Source organism: Phyllopteryx taeniolatus, chromosome 2 (assembly GCF_024500385.1).
Source record: "Phyllopteryx taeniolatus isolate TA_2022b chromosome 2, UOR_Ptae_1.2, whole genome shotgun sequence".
Lineage (NCBI taxonomy): Eukaryota > Metazoa > Chordata > Actinopteri > Syngnathiformes > Syngnathidae > Phyllopteryx > Phyllopteryx taeniolatus.
In genome coordinates this window covers 31,572,921-31,598,588 of record NC_084503.1, presented here as the reverse complement: position 1 = coordinate 31,598,588, position 25,668 = coordinate 31,572,921, and the positions used below count along the sequence as shown (strand labels likewise).

Here is a 25,668-nt window from a genome sequence, read left to right as displayed (position 1 = left end):
ATTCATGAACACGTGTCGTGAATTTTGCCGTTCAGCTCCTTGTTAGAAAACAGCAAGTTGCGCAAGAATTAGTTAAACTTGGAACAGTTGGAGAAGTGCTTTAGAAAGTTTAAAGTAGGTCAATTTAAGTTCACATGTAAATGTTATATACTGTAGGGCATTTTACTGTAGGTTCATCCTTAATATTCATCCGAAACACCAATATCTCCATCATTTCTTCTGACGAGTGTAGTTTTTCATTGTTATCTTCTCTATTCTATGTAAAGATGTTGGTAAACAATGTGAAACATTGATGCAAGAGACTTTTTATTTTTTTTTTTCTTTTCACAGTCCGACTATTGTCTGTGGGGAATCGCCCTCATGCAAAAGTATAGCACGGGTATTCTTAACAAGAACAGGAATGCGTGCTCCTCGTTATTGTACGTGCAAAGTCTACTGTCGTCCAGCCTAATTGGCTCACAGGCCTGCAGCAGTCCCACCAGGCTTCACCTCAGCACGCAGCGAGATGATTGTTCATGTTTAAGAGCTCACAGTGGGAGGGATTGTTCCACCTCTCACGTGTTCTTCCCTCCCCTGCGCTCTCATAAGGGAGTTCAGGATTTTTGAGGCCCTGACACTGCTGCAACTCATCATCAGATTTGGGTGTTTTTTGTTGCTCCTGCACATGTGCCACCTGGCTGTTGGATCGCTTCACCGTGTGTTTACAGGCTCGCTGATAATTACCAGGGTACCAGTGTTTATGTGGAGATTCTTCCCGTCTCTGTTAAATCTCAGGGGAAGGTGTGAGGCGTGAACCCAAAAGCTGTAATTAATTTCCTACTTAGTTTAATCTTGTGCTACGTCCTCTCCTTCAAGAGGCAACTGTAAGCAAGTGGAGATATTGTTCATGTTTGTAATTTAATTCATTTAAAGGAGACTTATTTAGGCCACATGCCTAGTCTGTGAGTAAGTAAGCGCAACTTTAAACAGCTTCTCCTGGGCTCTTCGAGTGGATCCAAAGCAATACAAATTGTAATTACTAATGTTTTTACAGCCTACTAATTTGGACTCCTCAAACTGTTACTGTTGCACTTGTATAAAAAGAAAAGATTCAAGCTGTTTATGATTCATTGTGAATGACATTCATGTTGTTTTGTTCTTATGACTTGCCCCCTGAGGGCAACCATAACTACGATGTGGCCTCAGATGAAAGGAAGTTTGAAACCCGTGCTTTTAAGCATTGTGTAGCACTGTTATATATAGTTCGGTTGCTACTTCTATTGCTTTTATAGGACTCTCAGCTGGTTTATCATGCAGATGTTTGTGACCAAAGTACTTGATTTTATTTGGATCTTCTGTGACTAGTGTCATCTGTCTGTGCAACTTGCACAGTAGAACCCAGCAGGAGCCTTTAAAGGACAAGGAAGGAAATGCATCTGTGATAGACCACATTCATGTTCCAGCTTGAAAGCCCCCAGTGCGCCAAGCAAGGCATGCTTGGATAAGCTGTGTTGCATCAAACACTGCTGGGATGAATTCATCTGGTTCTTCCATGCCAAACTCATGGCTTTAAATACTCAGCTTTGTGGACTAGGGACAGAAAAGGGCATTCCCCAAACTGTTTCCGTGGAAGCGTAAAAGTTGCCGTTTGTTTCCAGGGCGACAGAGGTGGCGAGCGTGTCCTGCAGAAGAAGTGGACCACCTTCCTGAAGGCCCAGCTCCTGTGTTCCCTGCCAGATGATGGCTTCCCTTTCAACATCATCCAGGACATGTTTGTCCTGAAACCCATGGGAGACAGCTGGGAGAGCACTGTCTTCTATGGCGTCTTCACGTCACAGTGGTAAGTGACACAGCGACATGGTGAAGACGGTATCCTCTCGTTGGCTGGTTTGAAAACATACATGCAGTACATATATACTCATACATATTTCTTATACAGTACACTGTATAGGAAGGGGAAGTGGATAAATGCCATGTAACTGATAATCAGGGGATTTATAATTTTGAAATATGGCAATGTAAGAGATTGTTTATTGTGTTTTTTTTTAACCTCCTCAGACATCTTTACAGTATGGACACCTATAACAGTCAATATCTCTTGATTAGTTTTGCTAAAAAATAATTTATTGGCAATCAAATGAATCTTTAAATCCTTATCATTGTTGCAACATATTCAGAGCTAAAATTCATTCTTTGCACCACCAAGTTTATTGTTAGCAGTTATATTTCTGCTTTAATGATATTTTCTTTTTCTCTATAACCTAAAACATGTTTGAAAATTGAGAAATAAAAATAAAAATTCATGGGTAAATTAAAAATAATAATGAACAAAATGGCGGCACGGTGGACGACTGGTTAGCACATCTACCTCACAGTTCTGAGGACACAAGTTCAAATCCGGCCTCACCTGTGTGGCGTTTGCATGTTCTCCCCGTGCCTGCGTGGGTTTCCTCCCAAATACATGCATGGTAGGTTAATTGAAAGCTCTAAATTGCCCGTAGGTGTGAATGTGAGTGCGAATGCTTGTTTGTTTATATGTGCCCTGCGACTGGTTGGCGATCAGTCACGGGTGTACCCTGCCTCTCGCCCAGAGTTACCTGAAACGGGTGCCAGCACGCCCGTGACCCTAGTGAGGATAAGCGGTGCCGAAAATGGATGGATGGAATAAGCAAAACAAATGTAATTCAATTTAACTTAAAATGTTAACTGAACATTCAATAAAATAATTACTTAAACTTAAATTTCAAGTTGAATTAAAATTTAATTGAAAATTGCATTCCATTTTTAATTACAAATATAATTTCAAAAGTGATTACATCCATCCATCCATCCATCCATTTTCTGAGCCGCTTCTCCTCACTAGGGTCGCGGGCGTGCTGGAGCCTATCCCAGCTGTCATCGGGCAGTAGGCGGGGTACACCCTGAACTGGTTGCCAGCAGTTTGCAGGGCACATACAAACAACCATTCGCACTCACATTCACACCTACGGGCAATTTAGAGTCTCCAATTCATGCATGTTTTTGGGATGTGGGAGGAAACCGGAGTGCCCGGAGAAAACCCATACAGGCACGGGGCCGGGGATTGAACCCGGGTCCTCAGAACTGTGAGGCTGACGCTCTAACCAGTCGTACACCGTGCCGCCAAAGTGATTCAGAATCAGAATCATCTTTATTTGCCAAGTATGTCCAAAACACACAAGGAATTTGTCTCCGGTAGTTGGAGCCGCTCTAGTACAACATACAGTCAATTTACAGAACACTTAGGAGACAAAGACATTGACAAAAAACAAATGAAATTAAAATTAAATACAATTTGCCAGCCCAAAATATCGTAACATTGTACAAAATCTAAAACATAATATTCAAATATGTTTAATATTGCCAATTCATTGATTACAAATATTAAATCTAAAATACAGTACATAACTAAACTACACACGTTTAGTTTATTCATCATTAGGAGGTAGTAGGTTGCAGAATGGAGGGACAAATCTTAAAACCTACAGTATTTTTGACTGCCAGACAGGTCTCTACCATAACACAGAAGCACTGACAGCTGACCACTTGTAATGTATCATGGCATATACAATGACACGATTCAATGACATTCATTCACAACTCTATGTAAGTTCGTGACTTTGTTGACAGGTACAAAGGAGCGTCAGGCAGCTCTGCAGTGTGTGCCTTCACCATGGCACAGGTGGAACGGGCCTTCAATGGACGCTACAGGCAGGTCAACAGGGAGACCCAGCAGTGGTACACGTACAATCACCCTGCACCTGAACCACGACCCGGAGCTGTGAGTTGCATTACAAAAGCATATACTGTACTCTTTATTTGGATGAGCGTACTGTATATTTAATTATTGCGTGCCCACACAGTGTGTGACCAACCACGCCAGGCAAATGGGAATCCAGTCGTCCTTGCACATGCCCGACAAGGTGCTCAACTTCGTTAAGGACCATTTCCTGATGGACAGTGTAATCCGCAGCGCTCCTTTGTTGCTCAAACGCAGCGTGCGCTACACGCAGATTGCTGTCCACAAGATCCAGGGCATGGAGAGGGCCTATGATGTGCTCTTCATTGGAACAGGTAGCACAAAAAACACAAGCCAGATCAGTGTTTGTCCAAAGCATGTCATGCAGTGTTGTGTTGCTCAAAGGAGGTGTTTTTTGTTTTGTTTTTTCATAATTCCAAACTGTTTTAAACGGTGTCTTAATAACATTTGTGAGAATCAAGAATCCTAGCACTCTTTACACACTATATCTTGTCTTGACGAAATCAGCCAGTTTTAGGGGCCAGCCCCGTCTCAAGTAAGCGAGCCATGCAGCCCTCATCCCATATAACTGTACTGCTGAGACGATGGCAAGTCCAACTTTTGTTACCATAGTGACCGAGGGCGGAACCCTGCAAAATGCCATGTTGTCATGCTTCTCGCTCGTACTTGTGGAAGCAAAGCTCCGAGTGTGGGGAAAAAGTAAGCGCTCATAATGACAATAAAAGCATTTTTACCCGTGGTGACAGCAGTTCATACACTACATACACTATGTGTATGTCGCGAGGATTGGGAGGGTTACTTAAAAATGTATATCGATGCAGTTATTAGTTACCCTTTTCAAAAATGTAGTCATTGATGTAATATAAGTATCATAATATACAAGAAATGTAACTTGATTACTTTCAATTACTTCTACCAAATATGCTAATAAAGACAAAAGGTGAGCTAGCCAGCCCCCATAGGCCAGCAGCAGTCTGGACGACTTTGAAAGCTCACAATTGTCTTGGGGGGGGGGGGGGGGGGGCTGTTGTACTACGTACAGTCATGCTAGATGGGTGGGCAGACACTCCACAGACCCAACTGTTTGTTTCCAAAATGTGCCCCTCTTAAGGGTACCTCCAGTGCACAGTTTAGCATAGAGTGGGTGGGTCTCAAACATCAGAATCAGAATCATCTTTATTTGCCAAGTATTTCAAAAACACACAAGGAATTTGTCTCCGGTAGTTGGAGCCGCTCTAGTACGACACCAGACAGTCAACTGACGGAGAATACTTTTGAGACATAAAGACATAAAAAACACTGTCACTGAGCAATAAAAGGTTACCAGTAATGTGGTAATGCCGGTGCTTTTTTTCTTTTCTTTTGACAATTGTGCAAAAAGATGCAGAGTCCTCTAGCAAATATAGCAGTTTGAAATGACTAATAGAACGATAGTCCGGTGCAATGAGATGACATGCAACCCATTGAACTTTTTTTGCCGTTGTGCCCAGATGACGGAAAGCTACACAAAGCCGTCAACGCCAACGACAAGATGCACATCATCGAGGAGATGGTTCTGTTTCCCGTCCCGCAGCCCGTGCAGCACATCGAACTGGACCCTCAGAGGGTAAATACATTTGACAGAGCTTCTTAGATTATAATTCATTTAATAAGAAAAAAAAAAAACAGCACAAGAGCTAAATTGTCTTAGCTGCCTAAAGACATCCCTCCCCTCTGGGGCCATTTTGCCCATTTTCTTAAGAGTTATTTGGCCATCTGGAGCAGAGTTTATGATCCTTGCTGGTGTTTTAGCCGCAGCTCAATTTCATTACCTTCCCTTCTTTATGACATAATGGCCTCTCCCAGGGGCCAAAATGGACTCTTATCGAAAGATTATGTCATTCTAATAAAGTCCAAGCTACTTTCCCATGTATTCTGGCCGATGAAATACAAACAAGATGATTCAGTGATGTTTGTTTAATATACTGCTGGGAAAGACAGCCTTAATATAGACTCGTGGCGTGCACTTCAAAGCTGGTAAAAATGAGTTGAGGACGGTACTGCGTGTATGCCTGGTCACCCCCAATTTAACTACCCCACTGGCGCCAAGCAAGGGACCATCTGGACAGATTTTGTGCGCTGTTTACTTAAATTGTTTTTAATTATGTAATTGCTTCGGCGTGAGGCAGCGCGGCTGATAGTAGTTTGCACAGGTGCCTTGCAGTTCTGAGGTTCTAGGTTTGAATCTCGGTTCGGGCCTTCCTACATGGAGTTTGCATGTTCTGGCTGTTTTTGCGTGGGTTTTCTAAAGAATACTAAAAGAGAGTAAAATCAAAAATCATGAAAATTATTAGTTCAGTTCAAAACTTCTTAATGAGATTGAGATGAAAATATCAGTATCAAAACTCTCAAATAAATTGATGCTACCAAAGAAATACAATTTTAAAAAATACATTGGTTATGAAATTTTTGCTCATGCATGTATTGAAGGCTCTAAATCACCGGAGTCAAACTCAAGGCCCGGGGGCCAGGTCTGGCCCCGCCACATAATTTTATGTGACCCGCCAACGCAAATCATGTGCATGGACTTCATGTTTCTTGCTAAAATGCCAAAATTGCCAATTGTCTTTGCTTTTAAAAAGACTGAGGTTGGGTTTTTTTTTGCCAATCCCCCTTTTAAAATAATAATATATATTTTTTTTTTTACTGATTTCGAAACTAGTTATGAATCAATTTGTTGTGTATATGTAATAATTAGGCTTTACACGATCCGGATTTTTGTGGCCGATCACCGATCAGCGAGTTTAAAAAAACGATAACCGATCACTGATCTGATCACAAGATGGAGGAATGTGTCCATTTAAATGACCTGTTCATTTACTGTATATACTTGTGTATTTAATTGCTCCAAAAATTATATTTACAATAAGTAATGTATCTTTGTTCCTCTATTTATGCCAGTGAGTCATAGTGACAGACAGAACAAATGAATGTTCTTCTATTAGATGGCAGGAAGTAAATACAGTCATTAATGTATCCACTTTTTGTGACATTTTTGTTGGTTGGTGTGCCGTGAGATTTTTCAATTATAAAATATGTTCCTTGGCTCCATAAAGGTCCACTCTTGTTGTCGTCGCCACGGTAACGAGTGTATCCGGTCGCATTTGAGTTGACAAGATAAAGCCCAATGATCATAAAAAACGGGATGCGGTGGTATCGGAATACAAGATTTTATTGCAGTAGTCTGACAGTGCAATCGTGAAAGAGCAAATTTGTCTTGTAGTCTGATCTGGCCGGGCATTACGTGTTGCCTGTCGTTTTTTTTTTTTGTTTTTTTTTAAATAACTTCATTGGCCGTCAGATATTTACAGTACTACATCAAAACACATGCGACAAGGCTAAAAATAAACTAGCTTTTGGATTCAAATATACTGTGCACGCGGCGACGCGGAGTAAATGTCTTTTGCGGAGCATTGATCGGATCGGCGAATTATGACATTAAAGCCGATCAGCATAAACTGCTAAATATCGCCGATACCGATCAGCCCGATCAAATCGGTGTAAAGTCTAGTAATAATATGCAGCGATCATACATTTATATGGGTTCACAGTCATAACGGCCCTCTGAGGGAAACGATAACTACGATGTAGCCCGTGACGAAAATTTGTTTTACACCACTGCTCTAAATTGCCCTGAATGAATGGTGAATGGTTGTTTGTCTGTATGTGCCCTGCTTGGCTGGCAACCAGTCCAGGGTGTACCCCGCCTCTCCACCAAAGTCAGCTGGGATAGGCTCCAGCTTACCCGTGACCCTAATGAGGACTATAGATGAAGTTTTTTTTTGTGTGTGTGATTTTGCATGAAAATACTAGAGGCCGGATTGTTCTGATGAATATTACCATGCATGTTTTGTCCTTCCCATTTACAGGGCCTGCTGTTTGTGTCATCCTACTCTGGCCTTGTGGAGGTCCCCGTGGCTAACTGCTCCAACTACCAAAGCTGTGGAGAGTGTGTCCTGTCTAGAGACCCTTACTGTGCCTGGACCGGACGGTTGTGTCGGGACGTCAGGATGGCACCGCCCGACAGGTAGGGCTGCAAGAGCCGCAATTGGAACTGCAAATCAGTTTTTCCATCACTCCAAATTGTTAAACAAAGATGTGCAGTGTGTCTTAAATAAAATACAGCACCATAATACAGTGGAACTGCATAGGTCGAATGGAACGCATTCCAAGATACTGTTCAACCTAGAATTTGTTCAGATTTTGAAACATTTCCCATAGAAAATAATGGAAATTCAAACTGTGGCCATAACAAAACATTATTTAACAGCATAGGCAATGTTTTAAGTAACATTTAAACATTTTTAAGGGTCATACATGTGTAAAAATAAGATGTATAACAGCTGTATAATAAAACTGTGTACTGACCCTTAACATTGATTCTTAGCATCTTCATTTAACTGTCAAAACAAAGAAAAGAAAAAAGTTAACTACTATTTAATAAATACAAATAATACAAGTGGAGTCAATATCACTATAATGTGCCTTTGAGACTTCTCTATTACACCAAAAAAAATTAGATTTTACATCCATCCATCCAGGCGGCACAGTGGACGACTTGTTAGAGCGTCTGCCTCACATTTCTGAGGAGTGGGGTTCAATCCCCGGTCCCGCCTGTGTGGAGTTTGCATGTTCTCCCCGTGCCTGCGTGGGTTTTCTCCGGGCGCTCCGGTTTCCTCCCACATCACAAAAACATGCATGGTAGGTTAATTGACAACTCTAAATTGCCCGTCGGTAATTAGGTGCGAATGGTTGTTTGTTTGTATGTGCCCTGCGATTGGCTGGCAACCAGTTCAGGGTGTACCCCGCCTCCTGCCCGATGATAGCTGGGATAGGCTCCAGCAGCCCGCGACCCTAGTGAAGAGAGGCGGTAAAGAAAATGAATGGATGGATCCACAGTGCTTTGAACCTTAGTCCACTTACATCAGCATCCCTTGTTGAGGCTGCTTCTTGTCGCAAAAAAAGCCAACAAAAAAAATAAAAAAGCAAAGCACGGAGCGTTAACGATTTGATGGTGGCCGACCTGACATTGACATGACGGCGGTGTGACTTCTGAGGTTTTAAAAGGCACATTTTTGGGGGGTTCGAATAACATACTCTATTACAGTGTTTCTCAACCAGGGGTTCGTGGACCTCGAGTGGTCTGTGGTGTAATTCCAAGGGGTCCGTGAAAATAAAATATCTTTTGAAAAGATCCTATGACATTTATAGAGATTGGATTATTTTACTCCAACGTGACTCATACCTTTATTTACCTAAACAACAGAGGGTAACATTATTTTTCCCTCTAATCCCATGTTTCACAATTGTTATTCATTGCATTTTAATAAGAGCTCTCGCCCCCATTTGCAATGTTAAAGGTTTTGCATGAAGCTGTTAATACAAACTTAACATGAGCTGCATTCTTTTCAAATTATGAGCTCCGTAGCGTTTCAGTTGGCATACACCATTTATTTCTTAATCATGCTTTTATTGTGACACATCTGCAGGAAAGTGTTGCAAGAAAACTCATTAACTTGCAAGGTTCAGTGGGGCCTCAGGGTCGATCAAAAATTTACTGGAGTCCAGGACCCCAAAAAGGTTGAGACCCACTGCTCTAATGTACAACTTAAGCAGTTCTACTGTTCCGCACTGTGTACCAAAACAAATGAAAAAACAGGCCAACAGTCATGTTGTGAGCTAGCGCAAGATGCTGTTAAAAAGAAGATTGTTCCCCTTTGTCACGCTGCACTGGCAGTGTGATCACGCCTTTAATGAAAGACTGTAGATGAATGAGCATGTGCACACAACATGTCACTTAACTGCAGCTGTGGGTGTTTTGGTTTGTTGTGTTCTGTCTCAGCCACTGGCAGCAAGATGTGGAGGAGGCTGATACATCGGCCATTTGTAACAAGACGCTCTTCGGCCCGAGAGCTGTCCGACCAGCAGCTGCCCGTGAGTATGATTCTTAAAGAGTGACATTTTTCAAATCAAAAGGCACTTGGATCTTGTGGCTTACACAATGAAGCAAACAAGTTGACTGTTCAGCATTTTACAGAACCCCAATATGGTATTATAACCTTTTAAGCAATGGATATTTGAACACAAATGGTGAAGCAACACATGTAGCCAGACAATATAGCAATACTCATGAGCAAATATTCATTAACTTCTGTTAACAATGACTATGATGCACCACATTTTCAGACAGAAAATCTTCGCCCAAAAGTGCACTTTCGCTTTCGGACAGAAAGACTTCTGTCATCGAAATAAAACGGCCAAAACAGGATGTTGTTATGATGCAAGCGAAAACTCTGGCCAAGATTGTGTACGCTATATTGTAAAAAAATAAAATAATAATAAATAACATTTTAAAAAGAGGCTCGTCTACATTGAACAGTTGCCCAGCCTATGACAACTATCGAGGAAATATGTCACCCTCCAGCACAAAATCAATTGGAAGTCGCATGGATGTGTTTTGAGCTATATGCTTACCAATGATGTAGAGATTGTAGTAAATCTGTTGCTGCAGAGAACCCCAACCTTTCTGTTGATACCAGAAACCATATGATGTGGTTTTCCTTGTTTTGCGCTGATTAGTGTCGTTGATTTTTCGTTGTCGTCGTCGAACATTTCTCATGGGGATTTCGCTGTACCCTCACAATTAAAGCATTTTTTTTTAGGCATTAAGGTAAGAAATTCACATCAGTTCCAACTGGCAATTGATTTTTTTTTTTTTTTTTTTTTTTTTTACTTATTTTTCTGGTGTATGAATCACATCTGAAACACTCTTTTTCACAGTCAATGTTTTATGGGCTCAGATAAAAACACATCCATGTGACTTCCGATCATTTTCGTGCTGGCGGGTCACATACTGTATATTTTAAAAGTTGGATTAGTTTTTAGAATTGCATGGTGGGCTGGATTAAATGTGCTCAAGGCCCTAAAATTGTTCAGTTCCCCACCCCTTTTTTAAAAAAAAAAGCATTTTTTCATTTATTTACTGTATGACACACATTTAATGTTTCTTGTTCATTCTTGGGAAAGGTGGATCCCGTTGCCATCTTATCACAATCCCTACCAACACATTACGGGTCTTGCCCTGCAAGCTGCGCTCCAACCTGGCCCAGAGGAAGTGGCGCTACAGCGCCAGCCAGTTCCTCTACACCACCCCCGAGGGCAGCCTGGTGGTGGTGGCGCAAGCCGACAAGACGGAGACCTACGAGTGCTGGTCGGAGGAGGAGAGTTTCCGCCAGCTGCTGGCCAACTACTGCGTGAGAGCGGAACCTCACCTTGAGAGCACCACGACCGCGGTGAGCCACTCACGCACGCCACACGTGAAGCGCGAGGAGGTCATGATCCTTCCAGGCGAGTCTCGCTCGGAGCAGATCCACACCAAGACCTACTGGAACGAGCTCATCGTGGTGTGCGCCCTGCTCGCCTTCTCCCTCGTTGTCTTCTCCTTGTTCGTCATCTACCGCAACCGCGACCACATGAAGTCGATGCTCAAGCAGGGTGAGTGTGCCAGCATGCAGCAGAAGAAGCCCAGGATGGCCGGCAAGCCCACAGAGAGCCTGCCGCTCAACGGCAACACCATCCCTGTGTCCACGTCGGACCACAAGGGCTACCAGACACTCAACGACAACTACATCTGCAGCACGCCAACCAGGGAGTCCTCGCCAGAGAGCAAGAGCTTCTCCGACGCGTCCGATGGGCGGCCACTCAACATCAAAGAAAGCCACGTGGAGTACTCGCCCACTTGCCCCCGGCCCAGAGTGCGGTTAGGCTCGGAAATTAAAGACTCCATTGTGTGAGACGAGACGCTGACATATTTTTGTGTTGCTCTTTTTTTTTTTTGCTTTCAAGCTGCGTGGGATGGCAAAAGCAGCTCCAGCAGGGTCGAGGACTTGACAGCTGCTCTCCAATAGTTTAGTCAATTTCCTCATGGCCACTAATTGCATACGAAATGCGTGCCTAGTGTGGCAATGCAAGACAGAAGACGGTCTCGCAGTATTTATGTCTTCAAGTCAATTGTCCTTAGACGTCTACTGCCCTGGCCGTACAAAAGCCACCAAGTTCAGGTTCAACGAGGACGAAAAACTGATGCGTTCTTACTATGTCTGTGTGGACGATGATGAACAGATAAAGGACGATGAGACTGTATAACAGCTTAACAGATCAAAGAGGCAACGAAAAGGCCACTAAACGCGCAAACTCGTACCTCCTGAATGTATGTCCGGAAAAGAAAAGAAAAAGTCTGTTTATTCGCACATACCAGTGAACGCACCGTGGACCGTCGGACGGCAAGCGTCTACGCTGAATCATGCAGGTACTACGATGATTAGGAAATATGGGAGCATTAAGCGGGGTACACGCATACCTATAATCAGGCTGAATTTGAGCATTTTTCCTCCCTTGATCGAAGTCGCCAAAGGCCTAATTGTCGGTTGTCTCTAAACGATTATCCTGAGCAATTAACCAGGGGTGTCAGGTGTTGAGAATTATTTTTTCCATGTCCAATCTGCTTGGAAACCAACAATCGTAATGTTAAGCCTGTTCAGTATTTACGATTTTACACAATTGTCTATCGTGTGGTCAACACCAAGATGGGCTGATACACGGACACTGTGATTGTGACATGGAAGAGAATGCTAGCCAATCAGCAAGCTCGCTGAAGCTGGCGCTGTTGCTCAACACAAACAAAGGAGAAACTGGTTGTCTTGCTTGTTTGTAGAACGTGTCATTCAAATCATTCACCCCAAAAAAATAAATGACAAGGAGACGAGAATAGTTTGCACCAGATTAACTAACACATGGGCTGTGTTCAGACTCATTCACGCATTCCCCACCTCTACATTTTTTTTATGTAGTGGACAACAGCGAACCCTCGCATATTTGCAGTTCAGCATTCGCCAATTTGCCTATTTACGAATTTGTTTTGGAACATATCCTCCGCTCTTTGCTGAAAAACTATCAGTATTGCTTTGGCACCATCTGGTGGCATTTTGGTGTCAAGGAACTATGTTGCAGTGAGTTTTTTGGCTGTCTGGATACCCTGTAGCACCATGCTGCCTCTCACAGGTCAGTTTTGACACTATGACAGACATGGTTATGTGTGCTGTGTTGGTCATCTTGAGTAGAACACACTTTTGGATTTTCTTGTCGTGTGTAAAAATTGGTATGCGTATACCCCACTTTACTTAACAGAAAGCCAAGGAGTAAGAAAAAACATTTTCAGGGTCGCACCGAATCATCATGTGCTCGCTGCCAAAAAAAAAAAAATTAAAAAATAATAAACTGAAAAAGAAGCAACAATGAACTCATCAAAATGCAATACTGCCATTGTATTGTGATGACCAATTCCACATCATTTGATTTAGCATTGCAAAGAGCAAACAGAGGGTTTTGCTAAAGGCATTAAAATATCATCCTGTGTTCAGTGGTGTTTTTATATGAATAAAAGAAAACGGTGGATCGCAGACCACTTAGGTAGATACAGTATAAACCAGGATAACTACACTACTCTTACTGTCGGCTTCTCTTACTACAGCAACGTACGCAACTGTGCAGCCCACAAAAAAAAAAAATATCAAACCTAAAATAGAATATTAGCTAGCAGCTACAGCAGTGGAAAACAACAGAATTGTCTTTTCCTGGTCACATCACATTGTCGTGGTCACCTGTTGCTAGGCAGGAGTCGTGGGGTACAACAAGCCCAATGAAAAATCTCGACTCATTGTTCCTGCCACCTCTCCCGGACCTTTCTCGGATGTTGTGGTGCGGGAGCCCACTGCATTAGGTCATAGTTAAGTGTGACTGGCATATCGAGCATGTATATGAAAATTTTTATTTTAATGAAATGGTTTTTACTTTATTTTATTTTAAAAATGCTATTTATGGGACACTGACAGTACAAACGCTAACTACCGACTTGGTGCAGCAGCCATCCAAGAAAGGACAGGGAGATATGGCAGAAAAGAGGAAGTCGGTCAGATGCAAACCAAGGATATTTTTCCAAAAACATCAGTATTATGTTTATTTATACACAATTTACGCACAACTATGTATTGGATATTTTAAAAAGACATCTGTCGGACATTTCTCCCCCCCCAAAATGTTTCATTCCAAGCACGCATCCATCATCACTTGAGTCCGATGAAAGTACAAAAAAATCAGGGTGTTTGCACAGTTTGTCAATTTACACATAAAATGCAACTACTGTACTGAGAAAATAGCAAGAAATTACGCTGGGACCATTGTGAACATTCTGTGTACACTATTGAGACTTAATAAGCAGACGTTTCCCAAAGATGTTAGAAGCTCATAGAGAACAATATTACTAACAATGTACAATAGGGCACATAATATATACAGCACCACTTTACTGAACTTTCCGTATCTATTTCAGCATAAAACCTTTCAAATACTAAGTGACTGACAAGTGGTTCTGTTCCATCGCATCCAGCTGACAGTGTAATTGCATAGCGTAGCGCGCAAAAAGTGGTCTGTGTTTCTTTTTTGCTTTATATTGACGATCTGTGCTTAATATTGTGTGCGTGTGTGAGTTTTTAAGGGACCTTGTGTAAGATGTGTTGTATAGAACTGAACCTTTTGCCACCCATATTTTGCTGCCTCCATACGTAATACTGCTAATGAGCACACTTGTGTTTGTGCATCAAGCATATCAAAGCAGTATCTAGTTATACTGTACATTTAGTAAAAGAGGACAACAGCTACGTCAATTACAAATATGCCGATACTAGCCACTAGTTAGCTTAGCAATTCTGGAAATGGTGCCTTTATAACTTAAAAGGTGACGCTTCAGTTTAGAATGTGCCAAAATTGTGTAAATTGGGCCTTAACATGCTGGTGGTTTGATATGGTTACTGCTAGAGTGATCCAAGCTACCTGTGTTTGTGCTAACTGCTAAGTGTGTTTAAATCTGAAAATGTGCATTTTTAAATCAATTTTTAAATCCCAATCTACAATCCCAATCTGGGGCGTAGCACCAGATTCTAGGCCCACATACAGTAGCTTTATGGAGGGCCCCCTCCTAAAATAATTTATCGGGGGGGCAGTCAGAGGCCCTCCAAAATGCTCATGGCCCTGGGACAGCTGTCCCCTTTTTCCCCTCAGTGCAACGCCCCTGATAATAATGGGGCCATGCGCTAATACCAGTCACGAGGTAGCTTAGCAATAGTAAAAACTGTGACACAGCTTTTAATCGTCTCTTAAACATTCATATTTATGAATTGGTCCTGAACTCGTGCCTACATAGATTTTGTTACATTTAGAGCGAGCTAAGCTTGCTACATTTGTGAAGCTTGTTGAAATCTGCAAATTTACAACATTAATTTATTGAGTATTGGAAAGTCTACAATCCCGATATCGCGTCCATATGCTAATACTTGTCCCTCACGCTTGTTATCCTAGCATAGCCATACACTACAAACGGTGACACTACAGTTTTTAAACTTGTGTTTTAAAGCTGAATATGTGTAAATTTGGCCTTGACATACTTCGAGAATTAGTCAAGCTAACTGCTAAATTCGCTCAAATTTGCAAATACTGTATACGCCATTAACTAACTTTTAACTGAAATTGTTAAAAGTCAAGAATCTCAATTAGTCCATATGGTAATACTAGCCTCTAGTTAGCTTAGCAATGCTTGAAATTGTGCCAAGCATAACTTAACTTGACACTTCAGTTTAAAACGTGTGTATTAAAGTCAAGTGGCCTACAGTATGTGTGAACTGTGCGTTATTAGGATTTCCTCAGTTTCTAGGCAGGACACGCCCCACTGCAACATGATTGGCTCCTGCGTCGCGGGAAGGGCAGGCCACGCAGATATACAGTAACAAGGTGACCATCCCAAACATGTATCACATTTGTACGAAATAAAAACAAAGAAGTTTGTTATGGTTAAATTTAGGGCGAGGGTTGGGGATTAAGGTGATTTAGGATGGGTTAAGGTTCGGATTAGGGTGAGTTAGGGTTAGTGGGAAACATATTAACCCCACCACACTTAAATCACATACTTCTTTTCCCATCTGGAAGCAGTGGAGCGTATTCTACCGGGATACAGCATCCAATCATAGAGCAGCGGCGCTCGTCTCGGAGTCAGTTTATATTGCAGCGGGGCGTGTCCTGCCTGAAAACTTTGTGGGAGTCCTAATAACACATGAGCTGCGCCGAAACATGCTGCTAGTTAGAATTGGTAACTCCAAGATGAGACAATTTAGCTAAAAATTGTTTGGATTTACATTCCCCCCCACCCACCCCTCCCCATAGGAACTACTGAAAATGTAATTAAGGACCCTGGGAACTTGATTACTTGATCAAAAGAAGAATATGCTGCTTTCATATGCTTGATAACCACATAAAAGTATAAAATGCCTTTGTCGTTCTGCCTTTTTTTCGACACGTGCCATGTCGTACCGCCGAGCAAAACATTTTCAATTCGCAACACGGGTCATGCTACCATTGCTTACATTAGCCGCTAACCACAAGACTGGGGGCTGCTTAAAATGCTTTCTTATTTTGCACGCACATGCCTTTCTCCAACTCTGACGTGTACAGTATACAGTAGTTACCATTTGGCCTTAATTGTCGACATGCATATTTATTAATGATGAGCATTTTGTTCCAACGCAGTTAAGCATGCTTCGTTTTGAGCAGCTCCTCGGTGATGCAACATACTGTACTGGACATGAATGTAGCCACATGTGTAAAGCCATTTTCCTTTAATGGCCCCCTCATTGCTTTATTATTATTTCATTTTTTAGTTGTTTTTTTTTTTCTCCAAAACAGTCCCATGACAAATACCAGCACAATACAAGTACAACTAACATTCAATTTTCCTTATCGGCCTCATCCAACGAAACGCTATCCACTTAGTTAACTGAAAAACAGAGTAGACAAATGTGGTCTTGCCTGCATGATTCCCTTCTTTTTTATTATTATTATAATTATTCGTCGTGTAAATACTTGTGAACTGTATTTTTTTTTGTATTATGGAGATGAATTGTGACTGTTGTTTTTGTTATAATGTACATAAAAAGCACTTTATTTTAAAGTTTTTAAGATAAATGAATAAAATCAATGTTTTTGACAGACTCGTGTGTTTGTGTGTGTGCGTGTGTTTGTGTCTACAGAGATAGAAAGACTCATTGCCAGCTATAGAAAACGCTTGATTTCCGTTGTTACTGCTGCGGGTGGCCAGGTACACACAGGGCCAGGACGCTTTGAATAGTTGTTGTTTTTTTTCCTTAATAAATAAAGTCACCATTTAAAAACTGCATTTTATGTTTACTTGGGACTTGTGTAATCTTTGTCTGATATTTACATTTATTGATGATCTTAAAGTGGGGAAACTGCGAAAAAAAAAATTTTTTATCTGAATTTGAGAAGGGGACCGATACTTTTTCACGGCACTGTACTAGTGGATAAGCTGCTCATACTATTGGGCTTTTTTTTTTTTGTATATTCTTACAATATAAATGTAACAATTAGTATTTTTTTAAATGATTATTCTACCTGTTGAGAGAATAATAATCAGCAATTAAGAACACGATTTGACTGTTGTAACGTTGTGCTCAAATATCTCGACTGTCTGACTATTGTTCTGCTGTCGATCGCACCCCCATTTCCCTTGTCCGTTCTGTCCCCTAAAATCCTTTTCTGTCCAGCTGCATTTTCAATAAACATAAGAATAAAAATAAACGGAGGGAGTACTTCAAAGGCCCGTGTTGCACAGCAAAAATGTGGCAGCACAAAAAGGCATACAGATCCACCATTCTGCAAGGCCATGCAGCTGAACAGGACAGGTTAAAAAAAAAAAAAAAAAAAAAACTGTACTTTATTAATAAAGGAGTATGAGTAACGAGTAATTAATATTATTTTACATGGTGATGTGCTAATATATCTCGTTCAGTTTCCCATTTTTATATTATTAAAATATATTTTTGTATTATTATTTTATTCTAAAAATTATAAAAATGTAAAATTATTTACATAATAAAATGTTCATATTATTTTGCATGTTTATTTATAATATTATAATTGGTATACTTAATATGTGTACACAGTATATGCTATACTGTATTGTATATGTGTGTGTGGGGGGGTGCATTTACTTCTTAGGCATGTGTCCAGAATGGAAAAGCACACACTCCATCATACAAGTCAGTCACGCGTGATATTTAAGACGTTGGGCATCATCAAACAAGCGTGAAGCAGAAGACGAAAAGCTCTTGTTTTTTTTTCCACATGCATGCTCCTCGGATAGAATGCATGTATATTGCGTAACAGGTCAGTCTTGTCCTTATCATTGGCAAAGCAACATCCCAATGGTCACGTTATGATCAGGCTTAATTGAATATGTACAGGTTTGCAGGCGTAATGACTGTATACCAAACATTGCAACTCATTTGTTCATCTTGTGAAACAATTTCGCTTCCTTTGAAATTTGAAATTTTCCTGTGTTTTCCTCCTTATGCTTTTATTGGTTTTCTGCGGGTACACTGAAAAAAATTACTTAATTTTCAGTTGCACATGAATAATTGGTACACTGATGTAATGTAATAATAATAATAATGTAATACCTTTGAACCTATATTCAGTTGAGTTCAATACAAAGACAAGATATTTAATATTCAAACTGATTAATGTTATTGCGTATGTTTTTTGGGGTTTTTTTTCTCCCTCAAATATTCTCTCGTTTTTAATTTTATGCCTGCAGCATGTTCCAAAGAACCTTGGGCAGCGGCAACAAAACTCGGGGGAAAGTTGAGAAATGCTCAAAAAAGACCTGTTTGGAACATTCCACAGGTGAACAAATTAACTGGAAACTGGTGAGTGTCATGATTGGGTATAAAAAAGGAACATCCCCGAAAGGATGGTGCGAGGTTCACCACTTTGTGAACATCTGCATGAGCAAATAGTCCAACAGATTAACAACAACGTTTCTCAACGTACAATTGCAAGGAATTTGGGGGATTTCATCATTTGCAGTCCGTAATATCATCAAAAGATCCCGAGAATCTGGAGAAATCTCTGCACGTAAGAGGCAAGGCTGAAAAACACCATTAACTGGCAGTGACCTTGGAGTGACCAGGCAGCAGTATATACAAAAACTGCATCATTGTGTAAAGGATATTGCCACGTGGGCTCAGGAACACTCCAGAAAACCATTGTCAGTTAACACAGTTCGTCACTACACCTACAAATGCAAGTTAAATCTTTACCATGCAAAGCGAAAGCCATACTGTGTATCAACAAAATACAGAAACGCTGCAGGCTTCTCTGGGCCCAAGCTCATCTGAGATGGAGTGATGCAAAGTGGAGAAGTGTGCTGTTACCTGACGAGTCCACATTTCAACTTGTTTTTGGAAATCATGGACGTCGTGTCTTCTGGGTCAAAGAGGGAAAGGACCATCGGGATCGTTATTAGCGCTAAGTTCAAAAGCCAGCATCTGTGAAGGCACCATTCATGCTGAAAGGTACATACAAGTTTTGGAAGTTGTACATCAAGCAAGAATGGGAAAGAATTCCACCTACAAAGCTTCAACAATTAGTGTCCTCAGTTTCCAAACACTTATTGAGTGTTGTTAAAAGGAAAGGTGATGAAACACAGTGGTAAACATGCCCCTGTCCCAGCTTTTGTGGAACATGCTGCAGGCATCAAATTCAAATGAGTAAATAATCCATCCATCCATTTTCTGAGCCGCTTCTCCTCACTAGGCTTGCGGGCGTGCTGGAGCCTATCCCAGCTGTCATCGGGCAGGAGGCAGGGTACACCCTGAACTGGTTGCCAGCCAATCGCAGGGCACATACAAACAAACAACCATTCACACTCACAGTCACACCTACGGGGAATTTAGAGTCTCCAATTAATGCATGTTTTTGGGATGTGGGAGGAAACCGGAGTGCCCGGGGAAAACCCACGCAGGCACGGGGAGAACATGCAAACTCCACACAGGCGGGGCCGGGGATTGAACCCCGGTCCTCAGAACTGTGAGGCTGACGCTCTAACCAGTCGGCCACCGTGCCGCAAATGAGTAAATAATTTGCCAAAAAAAAACAAAAAAATAAAGTTTGTCAGTTGGAACATTAAATAGCTGGTCTTTGTAGTGTATTCATCGTAATATTTGCAAATTATTTGCAAATCATTGTATTCCGTTTTTATTTACACATTTTACACAACTTCATTGGAGTTGGTGTTTGTAAATTCAAAGGACCTTTTCAGTGTACTGTGCCTTTCTCCCACATTCCCAGAAATGTTTGTTTAAAACCCTAAATTGTCCATAGGTGTGAATGTAAGTGCGAATGCTTTACCGTTCCTTACGATTGACTGTTGACCAGTCCAAGGTGTAAATGCATGATGGTGTCTAATTATACACTGATATGTTTGTGTGACTTTGGGGTGATTGGTGTGTCATGTGTTGTTGCTTGTTTGATGTCAGTTGTTGACGGGACCTCGGTTCCCTTGCATAAGCGGTACTGAAAATGGATGGCTGAAAGTATAAGGCTGAGGCACGTCCTGAACACGACAAGATGACCGATGGCTACTTAGAGAACATTATAAGTTAAGATAAGAGTGAAACATTAAAGACAATCACCTCCCGATTCCAGGACACTTCAATTCCCTCTTTTGCGGCAGCAGCCAACGAGGTATTCGTTAGTATATTATTTTCACCATTGAAATTGTTAGCTACCTGTGCGTTTGTCTGTTCCTAATTGTATTATTATTTGTATGTAGTTTTCACGGTATGATGGAGATTGGATGGCTTCATTAAACCAGTTCCTAAAAAAAACAACTTGTTTTTGTCGTGCCTGAGGGGAAATTCATGCAGGGTGTACACCATCTCTCACCCAAAGTCAGCTGGGATAGGCTCCAGCTAAACTGACCCTAAATGGATGGAAGTATGGCCTTTGGCGGAGCTTTGTGCTCTATACAGTACAGTGTTTCTTTATCTTATTGTAAGCTGAATGTCTTGCGTTGCTTTTAAGGGGGGGAATGAGGAAATCCAGTAGATAGAGCTTTGGAGAGGAATTGTAGTAAGCCCTAAGAAGAGTGTCAGGTTTCAAAGGAAAATGCTGATTGTGCATTTGGCTCTCATCAGCTCACGTGGGAAATGGCAGCAAAATGGTGACTGAATGGATGTCATCTGAGCATCTCGACTGAAGTGAGCTTGGCATGTGGTTTATTAACTTTCAATTGTGAACATTGCAACCTATCAGCATAACGTACAAGAATAATTATGCAACATGTCAATCATTAACAGCAAGCAGTGTGTGTGTGTGTGTGCGTGCGTGGCTCAAAACACCCAAATCCTTGAAAGGTGCAATATAAATGCTAGTTATTATTAGCATTTAGCAATATATTTGATTAGAATAAACTGTGGTCTTTTCTGCCAACTGGTTGTGTGGGGCTCTAAATGTCATAGTTCTAGAGGGTACCGTACATATTCGCATCAGGGAGGCCCCAAGGACCACAGGAAAAAATTTGCTCACCAGAGAAAAATATTTTGTGCTATTTATTTTAATATTATTTCGTTTTTAATAGCACCTCTTAGCTATGACCGACATCTTTTTTTGTTGCTATTTTTATAATTAACCTTACATTAATTTAAAAATAACATATATCCATCCATTTTCTGAGCCGCTTCTCCTCACTAGGGTCGCGGGCGTGCTGGAGCCTATCCCAGCTGTCATCGGGCAGGAGGCGGGGTACACCCTGAACTGGTTGCCAGTCAATCGCAGGGCACATAGAAACAAACAACCATTCGCACTCACAGTCATGCCTAGGGGGAATTTAGAGTCTCCAATTAATGCATGTTTTTGGGATGTGGGAGGAAACCGGAGTGCCCGGAGAAAACCCACGCAGGCACGGGGAGAACATGCAAACTCCACACAGGCGGGGACGGGGATTGAACCCCGCACCTCAGAACTGTGAGGCTGACGCTCTAACCAGTCGACCACCGTGCCGCCTCTATATATATATATATATATATATATATATATATATATATATATATATATATATATATATATATATATATATATATATATATATATATATATATATATATATATATATATATATATATATATATATATATATATATATATATATATATATATATATATATATATATATATATATAAATAATTTATGATATTTTTTTTTATATCTATTATAATATCTATTATAATTCAAAGTTCAATATCGTAGCGCATAATGAACAGATATTGTTTTGGGGGAGAAGCTAGCCGGTGCAATGTCAATGAGATAATTTACCCCCAAATAATTTGAGCATTTTTTTTTTTTTTATTACAGCAGTGCTCATCAAACTGATAGCTCTTTGCATTAGTCAACAGTTCTCAATATAAAAAAGGTTGGTGACCCCTAGTTTAACCTATCCTGCGTGTTTTTTGTCAGTAACACTATTTATTGCTTTGGTGCTATCTGGTGGAATCCTGATCCTGAGGAAACAATTTTGAGTGAGTTGAGAGGCTTCATTTAGACACAAGTTGTCCTTTGCCGACATCTTGTGGCATCTTTCGGTAACTACAAACCATTTTAGTTGGAGTCGTATCAATTCCTCATGGATTTTCGCTATTTGCGGCAGAGCTCGGTCCCAAAAGGTATCTTCAGCCAAATGTGAAGGCTGCCATTTTCATGCTATTCAATAGCCTTTTAGCAGTTTCATGCTCCTTGTTAGCATCTCCTTGGTAAATGATTTTGAATTCACTGTATTGCTGATATTGTTCTGAGCAGCCAGAGACTTTTGTCACTGTAAGTTTAATTTCCTGTAGCATGGTTTCATGCTAGCCATTAGACACTATGTTTTAAGCCCAGTTACATGCCATTTGCTAGCATCTGCTTGGTACAACTGATTTCAATTGTTTTCATTTATTGTACTGAGCAGCCTGGCAACATCCTGTCTGAGGTATTTCGGGTCAGAATTAACCTCACTACTAATGGGGGGAAAAAAATGTTCAACACTATGTGATTAATTCACTTGTCGTCTTCTTTTCCTTTCGGCTTGTCCCTTTAGGAGTCGCCACAGCGCGTCATCCTTTTCCATGTAAGCCTATCTCCTGCATCCTCCTCTCGAACACCAACTGCCCTCATGTCTTCCTTTCACGACATCCATCAACCTTCTCTTTGGTCTTCCTCTAGCTCTCTTGCCTGGCAGCTCCATCCTCATCATCCTTCTACTAATATACTCACTATTTCTCCTCTGGACGTGTCCAAACCATCGAAGTTTGCTCTCTCTAACTTTGTCTTAAACCAAAACATAGAACCTTGGCTGTCCCTCTGATGAGCTCATTTCTAATTTCATCCAACCTGGTCACTCAGAGAGCGAACCTCAACATCTTCATTTCCGCCACCTCCAACTCTGTTTCCTGTTGTCTCTTCAGTGCCACTGTCTCTAATCCGTACATCATGGCTGGCCTCACCACTGTTTTATAAACTTTGCTCTTCATCCTAGCAGAAACTCTTCTGTCACATAACACACCTGACACCTTCCTCCACCCGTTCCAACCTGCTTGGACCCGTTTCTTCACTTCCTGACCACACTCACCATTGCTCTGGACGGTTGACCCCAAGTATTTAAAGTCCTCCACCCTTGCTATCTCTTCTCCCTGTAGCCTCACTCTTCCCCCACCACCCCTCTCATTCATGCACATATATTCTGTCTTACTTCGGCTAATCTTCATTCCTCTGCTTTCCAGTGCATGCCTCCATCTTGTCCCACCTCCACCTTAAATTCATCTGTCACACCTACAGCACACCTCACCGCTGTTCTGCTGCCCTCGTGCATGTCCTGTATTATTCTAACATACTTCTCTGCCACTCCAGACTTCCGCATGCAGTACCACAGTTCCTCTCTGGGTACTCTGTCATAGGCTTTCTCTGGATCTACAAAGACACAATGTAGCTCCTTCTGACCTACTCTGTACTTTTCCATCAACAGCCTAGAGGCAAATAATGCATCTGTGGTACTCTTTCTAGGCATGAAACCATACTGTTGCTCGCAAATACTCACTTCTGTCCTGAGTCTAGCCTCCACTACTCTTTCCCATAACTTCATTGTGTGGCTCATCAACTTTATTCCTCTATAGCTCCCACAGCTCTGCACATTTCCCTTGTTCTTAAAAATGGGCACCAGCACACTTTTCCTCCATTCCTCAGGCATCTTCTCACGCACTAGAATTCTATTGAACAAGCTGGTCAAAAACTCCACATCTCTATTCTTCTATCTGGCCAGCCTATATAGATCCTTTTCTCCTTCTTTAGTGTCCAACCTGGCATAAATGTCATCATATGCCTCTTGTGTGGCCTTTGCCACCTCTACCTTTGCCCTGTGTCGCATCTCAATGTATTCCTTTCGCCTCTCCCCGGTCCTCTCAGTGTCCCATTTCTTCTTAGCTAACCTTTTTCCTTGTATGATTTCCTGTACTGTGAGGTTCCACCACCAAGTCTCCTTCTCTCCTTTCCTGCCAGAAGATACACCAAGTACTCTCCTGCCTGCCTCTCTGATCACCTTGGCTGCAGTGGTCCAGTCTTCTGGAAGCTCCTCTTGTCCACCGAGAGCCTGTCTCACCTCTTCCCGAAAAGCTGCACAACACTCGTCCTGTCTCAGCTTCCACCACATGGTTCTCTGCTCTGCCTTTGTCTTCCTAATCTTCCTCCCCACCACCTGAGTCATCTTACATACCACCATCCTATGCTGTCTAGCCACACTCTCCACTACCACTACCTTACAGTCGGTAACCTCCTTTAGATTACTATGTTCGTGCCTCTTCTGGAAAAAAGTGTTCACTACAGTCATTTGCATTCTTGTTGCAAAGTCTACCACCATCTGTCCCTCCAAGTTCCTTTCCTGGATGCCGTACTTAGCCATCACTTCTTCATCGCCCCTATTTCCTTCACCAATATGTCCATTACAATCTGCACCAATCACGACTCTCTCTCTGTCTGGGATGCTCAGAACTACTTCATCTAGCTCCTTCCAGAATTTCTCTTTCACCTCTAGGTCACATCCTACCTGTGGGGCATAGCCACTAATCACATTACACATAACACCCTCAATTTCAAATTTTAGCCTCATCACTCGATCTGATACTCTTTTCACCTCCAAGACATTCTTAGCCAACTCTTCTTTTAAAATAACCCAGACTCCATTTCTCTTCCCATCTAGACCATGGTAAAATAATTTAAACCCTGCCCCTAAACTTCTAGCCTTACTGCCTGGTCTCCTGTACACACAATATATCAACCTTTCTCCTAGTCATCATGTCAACCAACTCCTGAGATTTTCCTGTCATAGTCCCAACATTAAAAGTCCCCACATTCAGTTCTAGGCTCTGTGCTTTCCTCTTCTCTTTCTGCCAAAGAACCCGCTTTCCACCTCTTCTTCTTCTTTGACTTCGACCCACAGTAGCTGAATTTCCAACGGCACCCTGCAGGATGACGGCGCCGGACGTTGTTAACCCGGGCCACGACCGATCCGGTATGGAATTCTTTGGATGAACGCTCATATTTGTTTGGCAAAGTTTTAAGCCGGATGCCCATCCTGACGCGACCCTCTGCATTTATCCGGGCTTGGGAAAGGCCTAGGCGACTGGTCAGAGCGTCAGCCTCACAGTCCTGAGGACCCGGGTTCAATCCCCAGCCCCGCCTGTGTGGAGTTTGCAGGTCGGTTAATTGACAACTCTAAATTGCCCGTAGGTGTGAATGTGAGTGCGGATGGTTGTTTGTTTGTATGTGCTCTGCGATTGGCTGGCAACCAGTTCAGGGTGTACCCCGCCTCCTGCCCGATGACAGCTGGGATAGGCTCCAGCACGCCCGCGACCCTAGTGAGAAGAAGCGGCTCAGAAAA

The 25,668-nt window shown here is 41.8% G+C and overlaps 1 protein-coding gene and 1 long non-coding RNA gene across 5 annotated transcripts in view; one reads left to right on the top strand and one right to left on the bottom strand.

The window, feature by feature from the left end:
• Positions 1–16,888, top strand: part of LOC133474241 (semaphorin-4B-like) — an 89,534-nt gene extending 72,646 nt beyond the window's left edge. For all 3 annotated transcript variants that reach the window (XM_061765727.1, XM_061765725.1, XM_061765726.1), the window contains 7 exons: positions 1,638–1,819; positions 3,628–3,778; positions 3,861–4,071; positions 5,248–5,363; positions 7,666–7,823; positions 9,639–9,730; positions 10,823–16,888. In XM_061765727.1, the coding sequence (XP_061621711.1) occupies positions 1,638–1,819; positions 3,628–3,778; positions 3,861–4,071; positions 5,248–5,363; positions 7,666–7,823; positions 9,639–9,730; positions 10,823–11,589 (1,677 nt within the window). In that variant the 3' untranslated portion in view covers positions 11,590–16,888. The remainder of the gene's footprint in view (positions 1–1,637; positions 1,820–3,627; positions 3,779–3,860; positions 4,072–5,247; positions 5,364–7,665; positions 7,824–9,638; positions 9,731–10,822) is intronic.
• Positions 4,833–11,203, bottom strand: LOC133474242 (uncharacterized). Of its 2 annotated transcripts, XR_009787426.1 has the most exons (5): positions 11,068–11,200; positions 9,599–9,742; positions 8,165–8,196; positions 7,771–7,850; positions 4,833–5,355 (listed from the first exon to the last, which is right to left on the bottom strand). It is a non-coding gene; the product is annotated as an uncharacterized LOC133474242 (long non-coding RNA). The 2 variants fall into 2 exon arrangements; XR_009787425.1 differs by lacking the exon at positions 9,599–9,742 and having other exon boundaries at positions 11,068–11,203.
• Positions 16,889–25,668: the final 8,780 nt, after the last annotated feature.